The 13,530-nt window shown below is 31.2% G+C and overlaps 2 protein-coding genes and 1 long non-coding RNA gene across 4 annotated transcripts; 2 read left to right on the forward strand and 1 right to left on the reverse strand.

Annotated features, from left to right (window-relative positions):
- The first annotated feature begins 1,910 nt into the window (after window positions 1-1,910).
- On the forward strand, window positions 1,911-5,750 carry LOC133823483 (uncharacterized). Of its 2 annotated transcripts, none has more exons than XM_062256289.1 (5): window positions 1,911-2,093; window positions 3,113-3,520; window positions 3,627-3,974; window positions 4,210-5,012; window positions 5,104-5,750. In XM_062256289.1, the coding sequence occupies exons 2-4, from the start codon at window positions 3,362-3,364 to the stop codon at window positions 4,222-4,224; spliced, it is 522 nt and encodes a 173-aa protein (XP_062112273.1). In that variant the 5' UTR covers window positions 1,911-2,093; window positions 3,113-3,361; the 3' UTR covers window positions 4,225-5,012; window positions 5,104-5,750. The 2 variants fall into 2 exon arrangements, with proteins under 2 accessions (XP_062112273.1, XP_062112272.1); XM_062256288.1 differs by having other exon boundaries at window positions 1,916-2,093; window positions 4,178-5,012.
- On the forward strand, window positions 5,000-5,573 carry LOC133825470 (uncharacterized). The gene is made up of 2 exons (XM_062258403.1): window positions 5,000-5,012; window positions 5,104-5,573. Exons 1-2 carry the CDS (start codon window positions 5,000-5,002, stop codon window positions 5,571-5,573), a joined length of 483 nt encoding a protein of 160 aa, XP_062114387.1.
- A 1,979-nt stretch (window positions 5,751-7,729) lies between the features above and the next one.
- LOC133821568 (uncharacterized) lies at window positions 7,730-10,909 on the reverse strand. Its single transcript, XR_009887676.1, has 4 exons — window positions 10,744-10,909; window positions 10,582-10,661; window positions 8,972-9,037; window positions 7,730-7,979 (listed from the first exon to the last, which is right to left on the reverse strand). It is a non-coding gene; the product is annotated as an uncharacterized LOC133821568 (long non-coding RNA).
- Window positions 10,910-13,530: the final 2,621 nt, after the last annotated feature.

Genomic DNA, 13,530 nt, shown 5'->3' on the forward strand with positions numbered 1-13,530 from the left:
TTGTTTTCTCAAGATCAACTCGGAAAGGGTGAATATCACCGAGGTTGCCTTTCCCCGAGCTCACACTCATGCCCAAGCTCGAGCCAAACTATCCAAGGTCATCCTCGAAAACAGACGCCTTCCGATGTTTGTCTTTCGAGCTTATAAGAACTTCGAGGTTACCTATCTTCGAGGTTGCCACCACTGTGAAGACTCAGTGCCTAGGCTGCGAACACGTATTCTAAATATTGCGAGCTCACACCTGACGAATCCAGCTTTCGAGATCACAATTCTCAGAGCTCGAAATCTGGGTGTAACAATTTATTATTTATTATATATTATTAACAAATATCTAGTTATAATAATAATATTTTATAATATTTAAATTTATATTAATATAATTAATAAATATATATTTTTAATTTGTTAATTATTAAATATCTAATTTTGTATTATATATTATTATAATAATGATATTCATTTTAAATATTTATAATAATGAAATTTTATAATATTTAAATTTATATAAATATAATTAATAAATATGTACTTTTAATTTGTTTTAAAAGTATATTTAATTAAATATTTATAATATTCTCTTAAAATTAACAAAAGAAGCTGTTAAGAGAAAAAATTTCCTATATGTACACATATTTTATACATAGAGATACCACAATATTATATCTCTAGTCGAAGCTTTCACAAAAATAAAAATCAAATTATTCTTAGAGACTAGGGTTCGTTAAATTAAAGGGTTATGGAGTCGTAAAAATGCTAAAGATAGCATCTTTTCTATATCATTAATTTTTATTAAATAGCAGTTTATTCTTCTTATATTATATTCTTATCCAAACAACTGTTTCCATGTTAAAGAACAAACCCAAAATGTGGAATAAGCATCGTTAACATGCATGTTTGATGTGATATTGTAATAAAAAAAGTAACAAAGATGTACTTTGTCTCACTTTTTTTTTAATAAGTACTTAAAACACGAAGAGCCATCCTTCAAATATCTGTAAATTAAGCATAATTTTTTTTTTTCAATTCTTTTACAAACATAAGGAATTTTAATTTTGTTAATTTTTTTATGAGAAGATTTAGCACATTAGTCATTCGAATGATTTTTAAGATTAGTATGGTAATTTAATGTGTTATAATATTATTGCTTTTGTTTATTATTAATCATAGTATATTTTCATTGATGATTAGTCGTAATAAATTTCAGTCAAAATGTTATTTTGCCAAGATAGTGCAATCATTACATTTTAATAAAGATCGACTTGCTGAGCTTGTCTCCTCCTGCTCTTTTGTTTCATCTCCACTACAATAAAAAATGGGTTATAACTTCGGTTTTTAAACTGAAATTATTTCTGTTTTCGCATAATACTACATTGGTTTTTACCAAGAATGGTATCGGTACAAGTATTTTTAGAATCGCGTTAAAAATACGCAGAATTTTCTTTTTTGTTTTAGTTGATATACCGAGAACATTTGTTTTCGGTAGAAGTCCTTTATATACTTCTTCTTCCCTGAATAAATGTCATTTCCTCTTAAACAAAAAAACCTCAAACATATTTATCTCCGCCATTTATTGAGTATTCTCAGGATTTCCACTCCCAAAGGCTAGTTTTTTGAGAAATCTTCTCCTCCAAAGAAGATTTAGTTATCAATAGAGTCTATCAAAGTATGTATTTGTATATATTTCATTTTATTTTGTGTATAAATTTATCTATTTTTTTTTTTGTTTTGGCCCTTTACTCCAATTGTGGGGGGTTTTTCTTTCTTTCTTTTCAGATTGTTAAGGGCACGTTCGGTAACCATTAAAAAAATGATTTTTTATTTTTTTAATTAAAATTATGAAAATATAATTAGAAAACACGTTCGGTAATATAATTTTGTTTTTAATTTAAAATCAAAATTAATTAAATTTTGAAAACATTATTTTGAAGCTTTTAAAAAACATGAAAACGTATTTCGTCTCTGAGCTTCTAAGCTTCACCTTCCTCAATCACAAGTATATACTGGATTTGCTCATGAGAGCTCAGTCAATCAACTGAGCTTCTGAGCTTCACCTTCCTCAATCAACAGAGCTCAGGGCGATTTCTATTATTAAGGTATGATTTTCTGTCATTTTCAATTTTAGGTCTCTGCCATTGAAATTGTTTTTGTATTTCTCTTATTTCCTCCCACCCAGTGTGGAAACCATCGCCCCCAACTTGTTCCTTACCATCTCATCTTGTTTCTCATGACCTCCATGGATCTCACTCGCCCCCAACTCGAATATTCTCGTCAAAACCTCAAACCCCAAATCATCTTCTTTGATTTCACCATTTGGCAGCATTGTGACTCTTTGATTTCTCCTTATCCTTACTTTTAAGTACTATGAACTCACTTTTACACCAATTAAAAAAGATTCACACTCCTGTTTTCTCAAGAAAGTAGAATTAAAGAATCACTCAAAGCAACGAATCCCAAAACTTTACTCTAAAAAATTCAATGGTTGTATATATGCCTTTATTTTTGAAGTTTGAACCCTTCTGTATTTGTGTTTTTCAGAAGAAGAAATGGAAAAAAAAATCGTTTAGTTATGTACTATATCCTGTGGAGCATCAATAATATTAGTCATTGGTTAAAAGCTTGTTATAAAGAAAGTATATATACATACATATCAGATAAATAAAGAAAGTATATATACATACATTTGAGCGAAATTTCAGATCTTAATGCTTATAAATAGAAAATAATTCTCTGGTTTGAAGTCTGTCTAACTCTCTCTCTCTATATATATATTTATGTGTATGCATATATGTAACAAAAAGGCTCTGGCTCAAGCTCAATATTAGCAGTGAAAAACTTTCAATATCAGACCACACATTGCATGCTTCTCATGAAATGAATAAGAGTGATGATAAAAAGCCATATTTTACTTGCTGTCTTTGTCAAAAGTCTTTGGAGATTAAAGAGATGCGTAAAATAGTTAAAGGGTATACACACATATATATATATATATATATATATGAGTGCTTTGAGTATAGTTCTTCTGTTGACTAGCTAGCTAGTGGTAATCCTAGAGAGTTTTATTAAGAAACTGACTAGTAAAAGTTTCTTTTACTGATGAACGTGTGTTGTGAAGGGCAATGATCGAGCAAGACAAATTGCTATAGTGCTATATTGAGTCAGAACAAGGCCTTGTCACAAACGTATTCCAATTGACTCAGAACTTCGGAAGTCATGCTGGTGTATTGAACTTAGCTCAGAGTGTTACCAACCTTCTATATCATTTCTTTCCACTCTCAATTGATGTATTGAACCCAGAGACAAGTCTGATTAATGGGGAAACTCCACTGTTGGTTGAAGTCATGGCGAAAATAAGTTTGGTTCTATGTTCTGTAATGGTGGAGATGGTGGGAAATTTGTTGGCTTTGGAGCTGAGCAAGCCATCTTAGTAAGAGACGATAACATAAAGAATGAGCTTTTAAAGTATGTTGGAAAGCATGCTCTTGTTCTAACAATATCAGAGTGTAAAGGCCTTGAGTTTCAGGTGTTTATTAAGTCTTTTAACTTTGTGACATTTAACTATATTTGTCTAAACAAAAATATAGTTTTACTGGAACAAAATTTACCAACTTATCTTTTTGTTACTGTAGGATGTGTTGCTTTATAACTTTCTTTCTTCATCACCAATCAAAAATCAATGGAGAGTTATATACGAGTTTATGAAGGAGAACAATATAATTTTACATGAAGTTCCTACATCTTTCCCTAGTGTCAATGAGGCCAAGCACCGCCTTCTGTGTTCTGAGATAAAGCAACTATATGTTGCTGTTACTCGTACAAGGCAAAGGTTGTGGATTTTTGAGAATGAGCTCTCACATCCCATGTGTGACTATTGGAAGGAACAAAACATTGTTGAAGTTAGAGGGCTTGATAATTGTCTCATTAAGGAGATCCAAGTTGCAAGCAGCGTAGAAGAGTGGAGGTCACGAGGCATGAAGGTTATTAGAATATCATTAATATCAATACTGTTCTACTTTCAACTGTTATTTTGTTTCTTCTATTGCTTTTAGGCTTGAAATGCTACCTTTTTTGTTTACTGAATATAACTAATATATAGCCTCTGTTGTTCTCAATGGATTGAACATTTTCTTTGATGGTTGTAACTATCTTATTAGATTTTTGATATTTTATTCTTATGCAGTTTTTTTATGCACAAAATTATGGGCCTGCCAGAATGTGCTTTGGTAGAGCAGGAGAAGAATTCTGGGAAAAAAGTGCTGAAGCGGCTGAGCTTCGCACGGTTGCTTTGTGTATGAGTGGTTCAAATACTAAACTGGTTGATACATATCTCAGAAGGGCTGCTGAAATATTTGATTGCATTTGTATATATGAACAAGCTGCTCAATGTTATTATGCTGCAAAAGAATACATAAAAGCAGGTATTTATTTACTATAATACACAAAGATATATTGCTAATTTATGTCCTTTCAAATTTCAGTTTAGTACTTGCTTTGTCTTCTTTTGTTGGGGGCTAGTTATTTTAGCATTCTTTTTGATATCATAATTATTCTGAGTACTGACACTATGCAACTTTGAGGTTGTCAAGGCAGTCTTTCATATAGCTTTATGTCATTGGCACTTGTGGAACCAACATATATTGATAGATAGATACAAGTAGGAGCATTTTATAAATTGTGAATTTGTGATGATACTTGGAATAACCCTTCTGTTTTGATGGAAAGCTCCCCCAACCTTTTGAATGAATTTAGCAAGCTTTAAATTGGTGTTTTTATCTGCTATGTAAAGAGATCCTTCATTACTAGTTCTGTGATATATTTCTGCGCATGTTCCAATTGATGAACAAATACCATATCGAGGTCGAAAAGTGGATACAACTCAGAACGTTATGTGTGTATGTTCATTTGACATGAGTTCACATACGTTGTTCCTGGATGGGAAGGATCAGCTAATGATGCACGGATTCTTCTAGAATGTGCCACAAACGCAGATTATGGATTTCCAATGCCGCCCCAAGGTAAGTATTTATCAAACTTATTGTGTTGATTGACATTATTTTATATTAAACATCTATGAGTAAAAACTAACATTAATTATCATTGGACCAGGAAAATATTATCTTGTTGATTCTGGCTATACAAACATGCTTGGTTTTCTTTCACCATATCGAGGAGAAAGGTATCATTTGGGCCAGTACACAGATCTTAATCCCATAGGCAAAAAAGAGCTTTTCAATTATCGACACTCTTCCTTGAGAAATGTCATTGAGCGGTGTTCCGGCGTGTTGAAGGCTCGCTTTCCAATCCTAAAACAAATGCCTTCATATGATCTAAGAATACAAAAGTACATTATCATTGCTTGCTGCGAGATTCACAATTTTATAAGGACAAATGCAGAAGCAGATGTATATTTTGATGGAGGTGAAGGAAATTCTGAAGTACAGGCCACTACTTTACAAAGCGCGGATGGAACTTTGATTGATAGTGTAGAGTTCAGTATTTCTAGAACTCATATACGGGAAATGGCTCATGTTCGTGATGAAATTGCTGATCATATATGGAGAGCTAGTCGACGATAGTGAGATTGAGTAAATACATTAGTTGATTGTTATGACTCGTTTAATACTTTACTTAAGTTTGGACAATTATCAGTTCATACGTTTTTTATTTTACTATGTAAACTTTCTTGGATAGATATTAAGTTTTGAAATTTGAGATTACTTAGATATTATTAATATGATCTTTTTTTACTATAACTTTCTTATTTTTTATTTTAAAATAATAAATAGTGGTAACAAAAAATATTTTTATTTTTTAGTTTAGAAAATGAAAATAAAAAATAAAATTTCAAAAAAAAATATTTACCAAACATGTTTTTTATTTTTTATTTTTTTAAACAAAAAATAAAAATAAAAGTTACCAAACACATTTTTATTTTAAAAAAACAGAAAACAAAAATGGTTACCAAACGCATTTTTATTTTATAAAAATAAAAAAACATAAAACAAAAAAATATTTTTATTTTTGAGTTTAAAAAATTTAAAAACAAAAATTTTACCAAACGCAACCTTATTGCATTATTCGCAAGAGCTCCTATAGGTATCTACGAATTTTATTTATAATTTTTTGGTTTTTTAATATTTTTTGTATAAATACAGAATGGGGTTTTATGTATAATTTTTTTAATATATATTTTTTTTTTGTGAAAATAGAAAAAATAAACTTATATTTACATATTTTAAAATATTGTTATCTGTCATATTATATATATAATATTTGATTATGTATTTATAATAGGTAAGAATAATAATTAGAAATAAATATGGTAAAAGTTTAGTGATATCCAATTTTTAGGACATAGTGTTATGTAGTATTTTAGTGAAATATATAGCTTTAGGATTTAGTTAGTGTACTTTTTTAGATAAATGATTAATTTATTAGCAATTAGTTTGTGTTGGATTAATTAATGATGAATGTGAATAATAAAATTAGTATGGAAATTTATTAATTTAATAGTTTATTTTTGCAATTAGATTTAATATGCTTTAAGATATTTTTGGTATATAATTTTAACTTTTAGTTATAAAAATGTGTTTGCAATGTTCTGTTGTTTTGTCTGGACATTTTCTGGGTGTTGTTTGCATGTTTTTTATTTTGGGATAGATGCAAATATAGTCGTTATGTTGTTGATTTTTGTATATATAAATTTAGGATCTCAACTAAAATGTTTAATAAAATAATTTTCTAATAAAGCAAACATTTAATTGATTTCATTAGTGAGTTAACAAGTAAATTTAATAATTTTTAATTATGATGAAAATAAATTTTATAAATATTAGTAAACAGTTTTATGTTAAATATTAAATATAAAAACAATTAAAATTTATTATATAATTAATTGAAAATAATAATGTAGTTTAATTTAGAAGAAAAAAAGTAAGCCTAATACTTTGAAAATAAATTTTTTTTTTGATCAAGAAGAAAGTATGAACTTCGATAATCAATTTGAAAATAATTTTTATTCTAATAAAAATAATGTTAAAATTACTAAATTTAATATTTAACCAAAGATTAATTATTAATAAATTTAAATAATTAAATCTAAACAAATCAATATAATTATTAAACATATTACAATTAGACATCATAAAACATTATATGTGATAATTATTGAAAATAACATGAGACAAAAAATTTATCTATTTGTTATTCTTTAGTAATAAGAAATTATTACCAAAGATAGGATAGTGTGTTATTATCACATAGTGATAATTTTTTTATTATTTCTATTTTGCATTAAAAGTCTTAGACCCGTTCGGAGAGGGTGAGTCATTAGTGACTCTTAAATTTGTCTCTCTCTGAATTGTCCAGTTCGGACAGTTTGGGATTAATATATACCTATAGTGTGATTTGTTACTTATTTATTGTTTTATTTGTAGAGATTTCGGTACTCATTTATTTTTGTTCTCGTAAGTGGGCATACCTAATTTTAGTTTGCGCACTTGTGAGAACTATGAGGAGGTGCTGCCAAAATTTTTACAAATATGTAACAATATTATAAGTGTAAATCACATTATATGTATATTGTAAATCTGAATGGGATAGGTTATTTACCCTTATAGAAATGGAGTGAAAAGGTGGATTAGGACATACACACAAATTGATTGTAAGTTTGATGATAAGTGTTTTGTGCAATGCTACACTTGTAACGACCCGGATTTTCAAGACTCGATAATGTGGAAATATAAATGTTTTCATTTAACAAAATGTCTCAAAAACCCATAGAAAAAAAAACTTTTAAAAAAGTCGTATGACCATACTTAACATTTAGTTACAAACATGTTTTATAAAGAGTAGAGTGAGCCTAGTTTAGGAAAATTACACAACATGTCCAAAAATCAAACGGCTTCCCAAAAGGTCGATCCACATGTACATTTGCAAGGAAGACTCCAGCGCTCACTGCTCTGCCTTGCCCTTGCCCTTACCTACAACATGAAACAACTAGGTAAGCGAAAACGCTTAGTAAGATCAACTTTCAAACAAAGCATGTAGAGAATTAGGGTTCCGGACCCATCCGGACCCTACACAATCAATTTCAAGAACGCTAAAGCGTCCTGGAAAACTTATGGTCATGCCTGATAACCAAGGATAAATTAATTCATAACTAGATAAAAATCCTGCACTCAGAAAAATCCCAGAACAAGCAGATATATTATATCACAATTATATCTTATCAATAAATATATCCCTGCACTCAGAAAATCCCAGAACAAGCAGATATATTATATCACAACATAATTCGAGACCAACGCTCGACAATTTCCAACAATTCATGCGTAACGCGCCCTCCAACATAATTGCTAATCTGTAAAAGAGAACCGAGTCCCCACACTAAGATCTAGCCAATAAATATTCTCATCAAGGGTAACTATCATGTTACCTAGGGCATCGCTACTTATTCAAGAGTGTAATCCAATTTCACACGGTTTTACAGAGACTTCTATGTTAATCAGTGGTGCTGGTGAGCAGTTTCCCCTAGGGTGTTCAACCTCACTCAATCTTGGCAACCCCTAGTATCTCTAGGCACTCTCACTGAATGGCCAATATTCACGGCTGCTATCCGGGAATAACTTATCAGAGCACTTGCTCGGATTCTAACCGTTCAATGATTAAGTAAGCATGAGGGCCCCTAGGTCCCATTTATCTTGGCGCCCCTAGGTTTAACCAGCTTATCCTCATCTCATGGCCACTCGTCGCGGTAATGAACCGGACATAAATAAAATCAAGCAGTGTGACAGGGATCAACCGTCTAGGATATGACGGACATCTACCGTTCATATTTTCTAAATCAGCACTCACTAGACTAATGTCTCTAAGAAACTTTCTATGACAGCCTATATATGTGCATGTATCCCTATACTAACATACAAGACAATAATCATTTCATGTTGCAGCCATACAATATAAGTTGACTTACTTGGAGTCCTTAGCGCTCAGCAGGTTTTCACCCTCCAACGTTCAGTCCAGTTACGCTTAGCCAATACTGTAATTATCCATACAGTATACTCGGATTAATTATGGCACTCATAATTCATTATTATTATTTTGGGCAGTTTGGTCATTTTAATAAAAGTCATTTGTAAGGATTTATAATCCTTATTTGGTTTTAAACCTATTAAGGAAAGTCATACAAAATATTCGAGACTACCCTAAGTCTTGGGGAGGCCTATCCTAAGGTCTCGATACCTAGGCTCGGGTATCACAATGGTATTTTCCCACAATCCGCTAAAAATCTTATTCTTTCAAGATATCGCTATTAACCCGCACTTTCGACTAGTCGGTTAAAATATGTAAGATTTTAGCTGGTATTATACCCAGAAAATACTAATAAATTCCTTAATTATTTTTAAAGAAAATAAACTCTTAAATTTTCCTTTTATTTTTCTTAAGGTTTTAATATCTAAAAACCGTTTTAAGAAAATTGCCCAATTTGTCTTAATTAGGAAAACCGTTAAAAATTTCCCATCTTGACTAATTAATTTTCCAAAATCAATTAATCAATTTTACTTACTAGAAAAATAATTCATTTAATTATTTTATCAAATTATAGGGTTTTAAACCCTCTTTTAATTTATTAACTATTAATAAATTAAATCTCTTATTTTTAGAAAGAATAAAAGCTCTTTAATAAAAATAATTCATTTAAACTCAAAGGGGTAATTTTAGTGAAAATATGATTTCAAGACTTATCAATTTATATCTTGAAATAAGCAAAATTTTACTTTTTACCTTATGTTCCAAAATCTCATTTTTACACTAAGTGTGAAAAGCCTATTTTTCACATTTTTAACTACATACTTCGTTCGTTCATAACTTGAAATTTACTTACCCAATTGTTGCCAAAATTTCCCAATTCCATTTTTGTTATGCCATTTAGGTCTTTGTAAAATCTTAGGTCGAAATGAGCATTTTTTATTGGTGAAATCATTTTCCAACAATGAGGTAAAAATGACCTTATTTTCAAGTCCTTATTTTTTCCAAACTTTGACAGTTAATAACTTTCAAACCGTTCAATATTTTCTTACCAAATTTTACAGTGGAATAATAGGTTATGCTAGCAATATTTTCACAAAATTTTAGAAAAAACTGGGTTCATTTGCCCTATACAGTGGCTGTCCAAACTTGGTTCCGAAAATAAGAATACGAAAAAACAGTTTTTTACCTAAACTTTGAAATAGCATAACTTACTCATTTCTAAACATTTTTTTGTGTTTCAAAAGCTCAATTTTATGTACTCAATCTCAAAAACATCACAGTACAATTTAATTTTACAAAAACAATATACAGTGGCTGCTTGACCCCTTGGAAGTCACAGCTCAAAACATGTTTTGTTTTAGGGTATCCTACAAAACCCTTGGGGGTTTTGGTTCCCATTTTCAAAAATCAATACACATGCATCATAAATATTATTAAAAAACTACCATAACCTTATTACATCACCAAAAAGAAACTTTAAGCATTAAATATACAAAATCATGCTTAAAACTAAAAACCCTACAACAAAATCATCAAAAGTAAACTTTTTACCTCTTTGGTGTTCTTGCTTAAGGTTTGGACCTTCCTATTAGCTTTGGCTCCTCCAAAACCTTTCCAAAAACCCTAACCAACTTCCCCCAACAACATAGTTAATTAGCTATTTGAAACTCTATGCTTAAAACTTTACAAAAGCCTAGATTAGTGAAGCTTTACCTTAGGGAAAATACTTCCTAGACCAAGACTTAGCCTCCAAGTTTTCCTTGGTGTTCTTGAGGTTGAATATTGAGGGAACACTTTGAGAGGTCTTCAAAAATCAGATGAGTGAATGAGAGAGGGAGAGTGGTCGGTTCTTAGAGTTAGAATTGCTCACAAAACTCTTCAAAATATCACAAAGTACTTGAGTGCTTTTCTACCCACTTGCCCACTTGACTTCTTCATTAAATGAGATTTAATCTTTATAAAATTGGGTTCACACCACTCTAAAATACCACATGGCCGGCCACCCTTTTAAATTTTATCTATGTTTTATATAATTTTTTTTAAAGGTTAATAAATGTTTCATAAGAAGAAAAGTCCAAATTGGCTTTTGACACCTTTTTCACTCTTATTAAGTTTTAATCACCAAACTTAACATTAATTAATTAAATTAAATATCTCTCACATTTAATTTAATTAATCACATAATAAAATTTAACCTAAGGTCCATTAATGGAATAAAATTCCCCATTTCGGCAAAATTAGGCATTTAACACAAAATGCCTTAAAATTTCTATTTTCTTTTAGGTTTATTATTTTTGACCAAACTTTAACTTTTATGAATGTATTTTATGCCCAAAATATAATTGCCATGATTTTTCATTTTATTTTCCGAGATTTTTACCCGATCAGGGTTTTTGTGTCGGTCCAGGACCGAAAGTCTTATCTTGACTTTTAAAATCACAAAATTCATATTTTGGCTAGCAATAACTCATGGAATACTTCCAAACAAAATATAATATTATTTAAAATAATATTCTTAACCCGGGGGAAAAATCTCGACCCGAGTCGTTTAAAGGTACTCGAAAACGCAGGACGTTACAACACTCATAAGATGTCGATCGACAAGAGCTGGATTAATTTGACAGATCGATTATCTGATGAGTATGAAGCTGGTGTGATGGATTTTCTTCAGAGAGCCAGGCATTGCGTTGACTTAAGGGAATTGATGAAATGCCCGTGTAGGAGGTGTGTCAACGTGGAATTTTAGACGATTGATGTATTAGAAAATCATCTCTTTGTAAATGGTTTTCTTCGGAAATATACCAATTGGCATTGGCATGGAGAGGATGAAATAATACCAATGAGGAAAGTGATAGATCAAAATGATGAAGATGAAATGATGGATGTTCTCAATGATGTTATGCAAAATTACAATGACGAATATGAAGAGAATGAGCGCGATCAAGAAATACCTACAACAGACTACAGGGGTGGGCAACATTATAACGATTTGTTTGCTGAGATCGAGGCTCCATTATTCTCTCGGTGTCAAAATTATACATCATTGAATTTCCTAGTGAAGTTGATGCATTTCAAGTGTTGGGAAAATTTTCCAACAAAATATTTGATGGAATTATGGAGTTGTTACATGATGCATTTTCAGCCACAAATAAGCTTCCAAAATCGCATTATGCAGCAAAAAGGTTGTTGCATAAACTTGGATAGGGCTACGAGTCAATCCATGGCTGCAAGCATGATTACGCACTGTTTTGGAAAGAACATGCTGGAAAAAGTAAATGTACTGTTTGTGGGGAGGATCAGTGGGTGGACAAGAACACCAAGGGCAAGAAAGTGCCTCATAAAGTGATGTGTTATTTTCCTTTAACCCCTAGGTTAATGCGAAAATATGCATCGACGCACATTGCTCAACATATGAGATGTCATCACGAGCAACGTATAAAAGAAGATGGTGTATTACGTCATCCTGCTGATGGGAAAGCTTGGAAGGACTTTGACCGAAATAATCCAACGTTTGCAATGGAACCCAGGAATGTGCGCCTTGGATTGGCTGCATATGGATTCAATCCCTTTGGTAATATGAGTTTTCTTATAGTATGTGGCCGGTTTTATTGACGACATATAACTTGCCACCATGGTTGTGCATGAGAGAAACTAATTTCATGTTAAGCTTATTAATTTTGGGACCTCATTCGCCATGAAAAGATTTTAATGTTTTCTTAAGAACATTGATTGATGAATTAAAAGAATTATGGGTGACCGGTGTACAAACTCAGGATGCAGTCGATGGTAGTTTCTTCACTCTTTGAGCAGCTTTGATGTGGAGTATAAACGATTACCCAGCAAGGAGTAGCCTTTGTGGATGGACTGGTGAAGGTTATCATGCTTGCTCTACTTGCAATGTGGCAACACCATCTATTCATTTACAAAAGAAGGTTACTTTTTATGGCCATAGAAATTTTTTACAAATCAAACATGCTATTAGAAGGGACAAGAAGACATATGGTGTTGTTGAAAAAAGACTACCACCAAAGTCATTAACCATGCAAGATATGTTCACATAAATGAGTTTTATACCCGATTCTCTTCCTGGTAAGCATGTAAGATATGGTGGCAAAAAAAGAAAGCGTACAAAAGAGCAAGTAGGTTGGCAGAAAAAAAAAATATTTTTTGAGCTCCCATATTAGGCCAACATAATGTTGCGACACAATCTAGATGTTATGCATGTTGAGAAAAATGTGTGCGACAGTTTAGTAAGCACAATAGTTGGGATGGAGAATAAAACAAAAGATACAGTTAGTGCCAGCATAGACTTGGAGAAGATGAAGATGAAGATGAGACCAGAGTTACAGCTGAAGAAGTTGAATGGTCGAATACAAAAGCCTGCGACTAAATTCACTTTCACTGTTGAAGAACGCCAAAAGTTTTTTCGATTTCTTAAATCAGTGAAGTTTCCAGATTTTTTTGGATCTAACCTAAGGAAGAATGTGATTGATAATGACA

This window comes from Humulus lupulus, chromosome 3 (assembly GCF_963169125.1).
Source record: "Humulus lupulus chromosome 3, drHumLupu1.1, whole genome shotgun sequence".
In the NCBI taxonomy this organism is placed as follows: domain Eukaryota; kingdom Viridiplantae; phylum Streptophyta; class Magnoliopsida; order Rosales; family Cannabaceae; genus Humulus; species Humulus lupulus.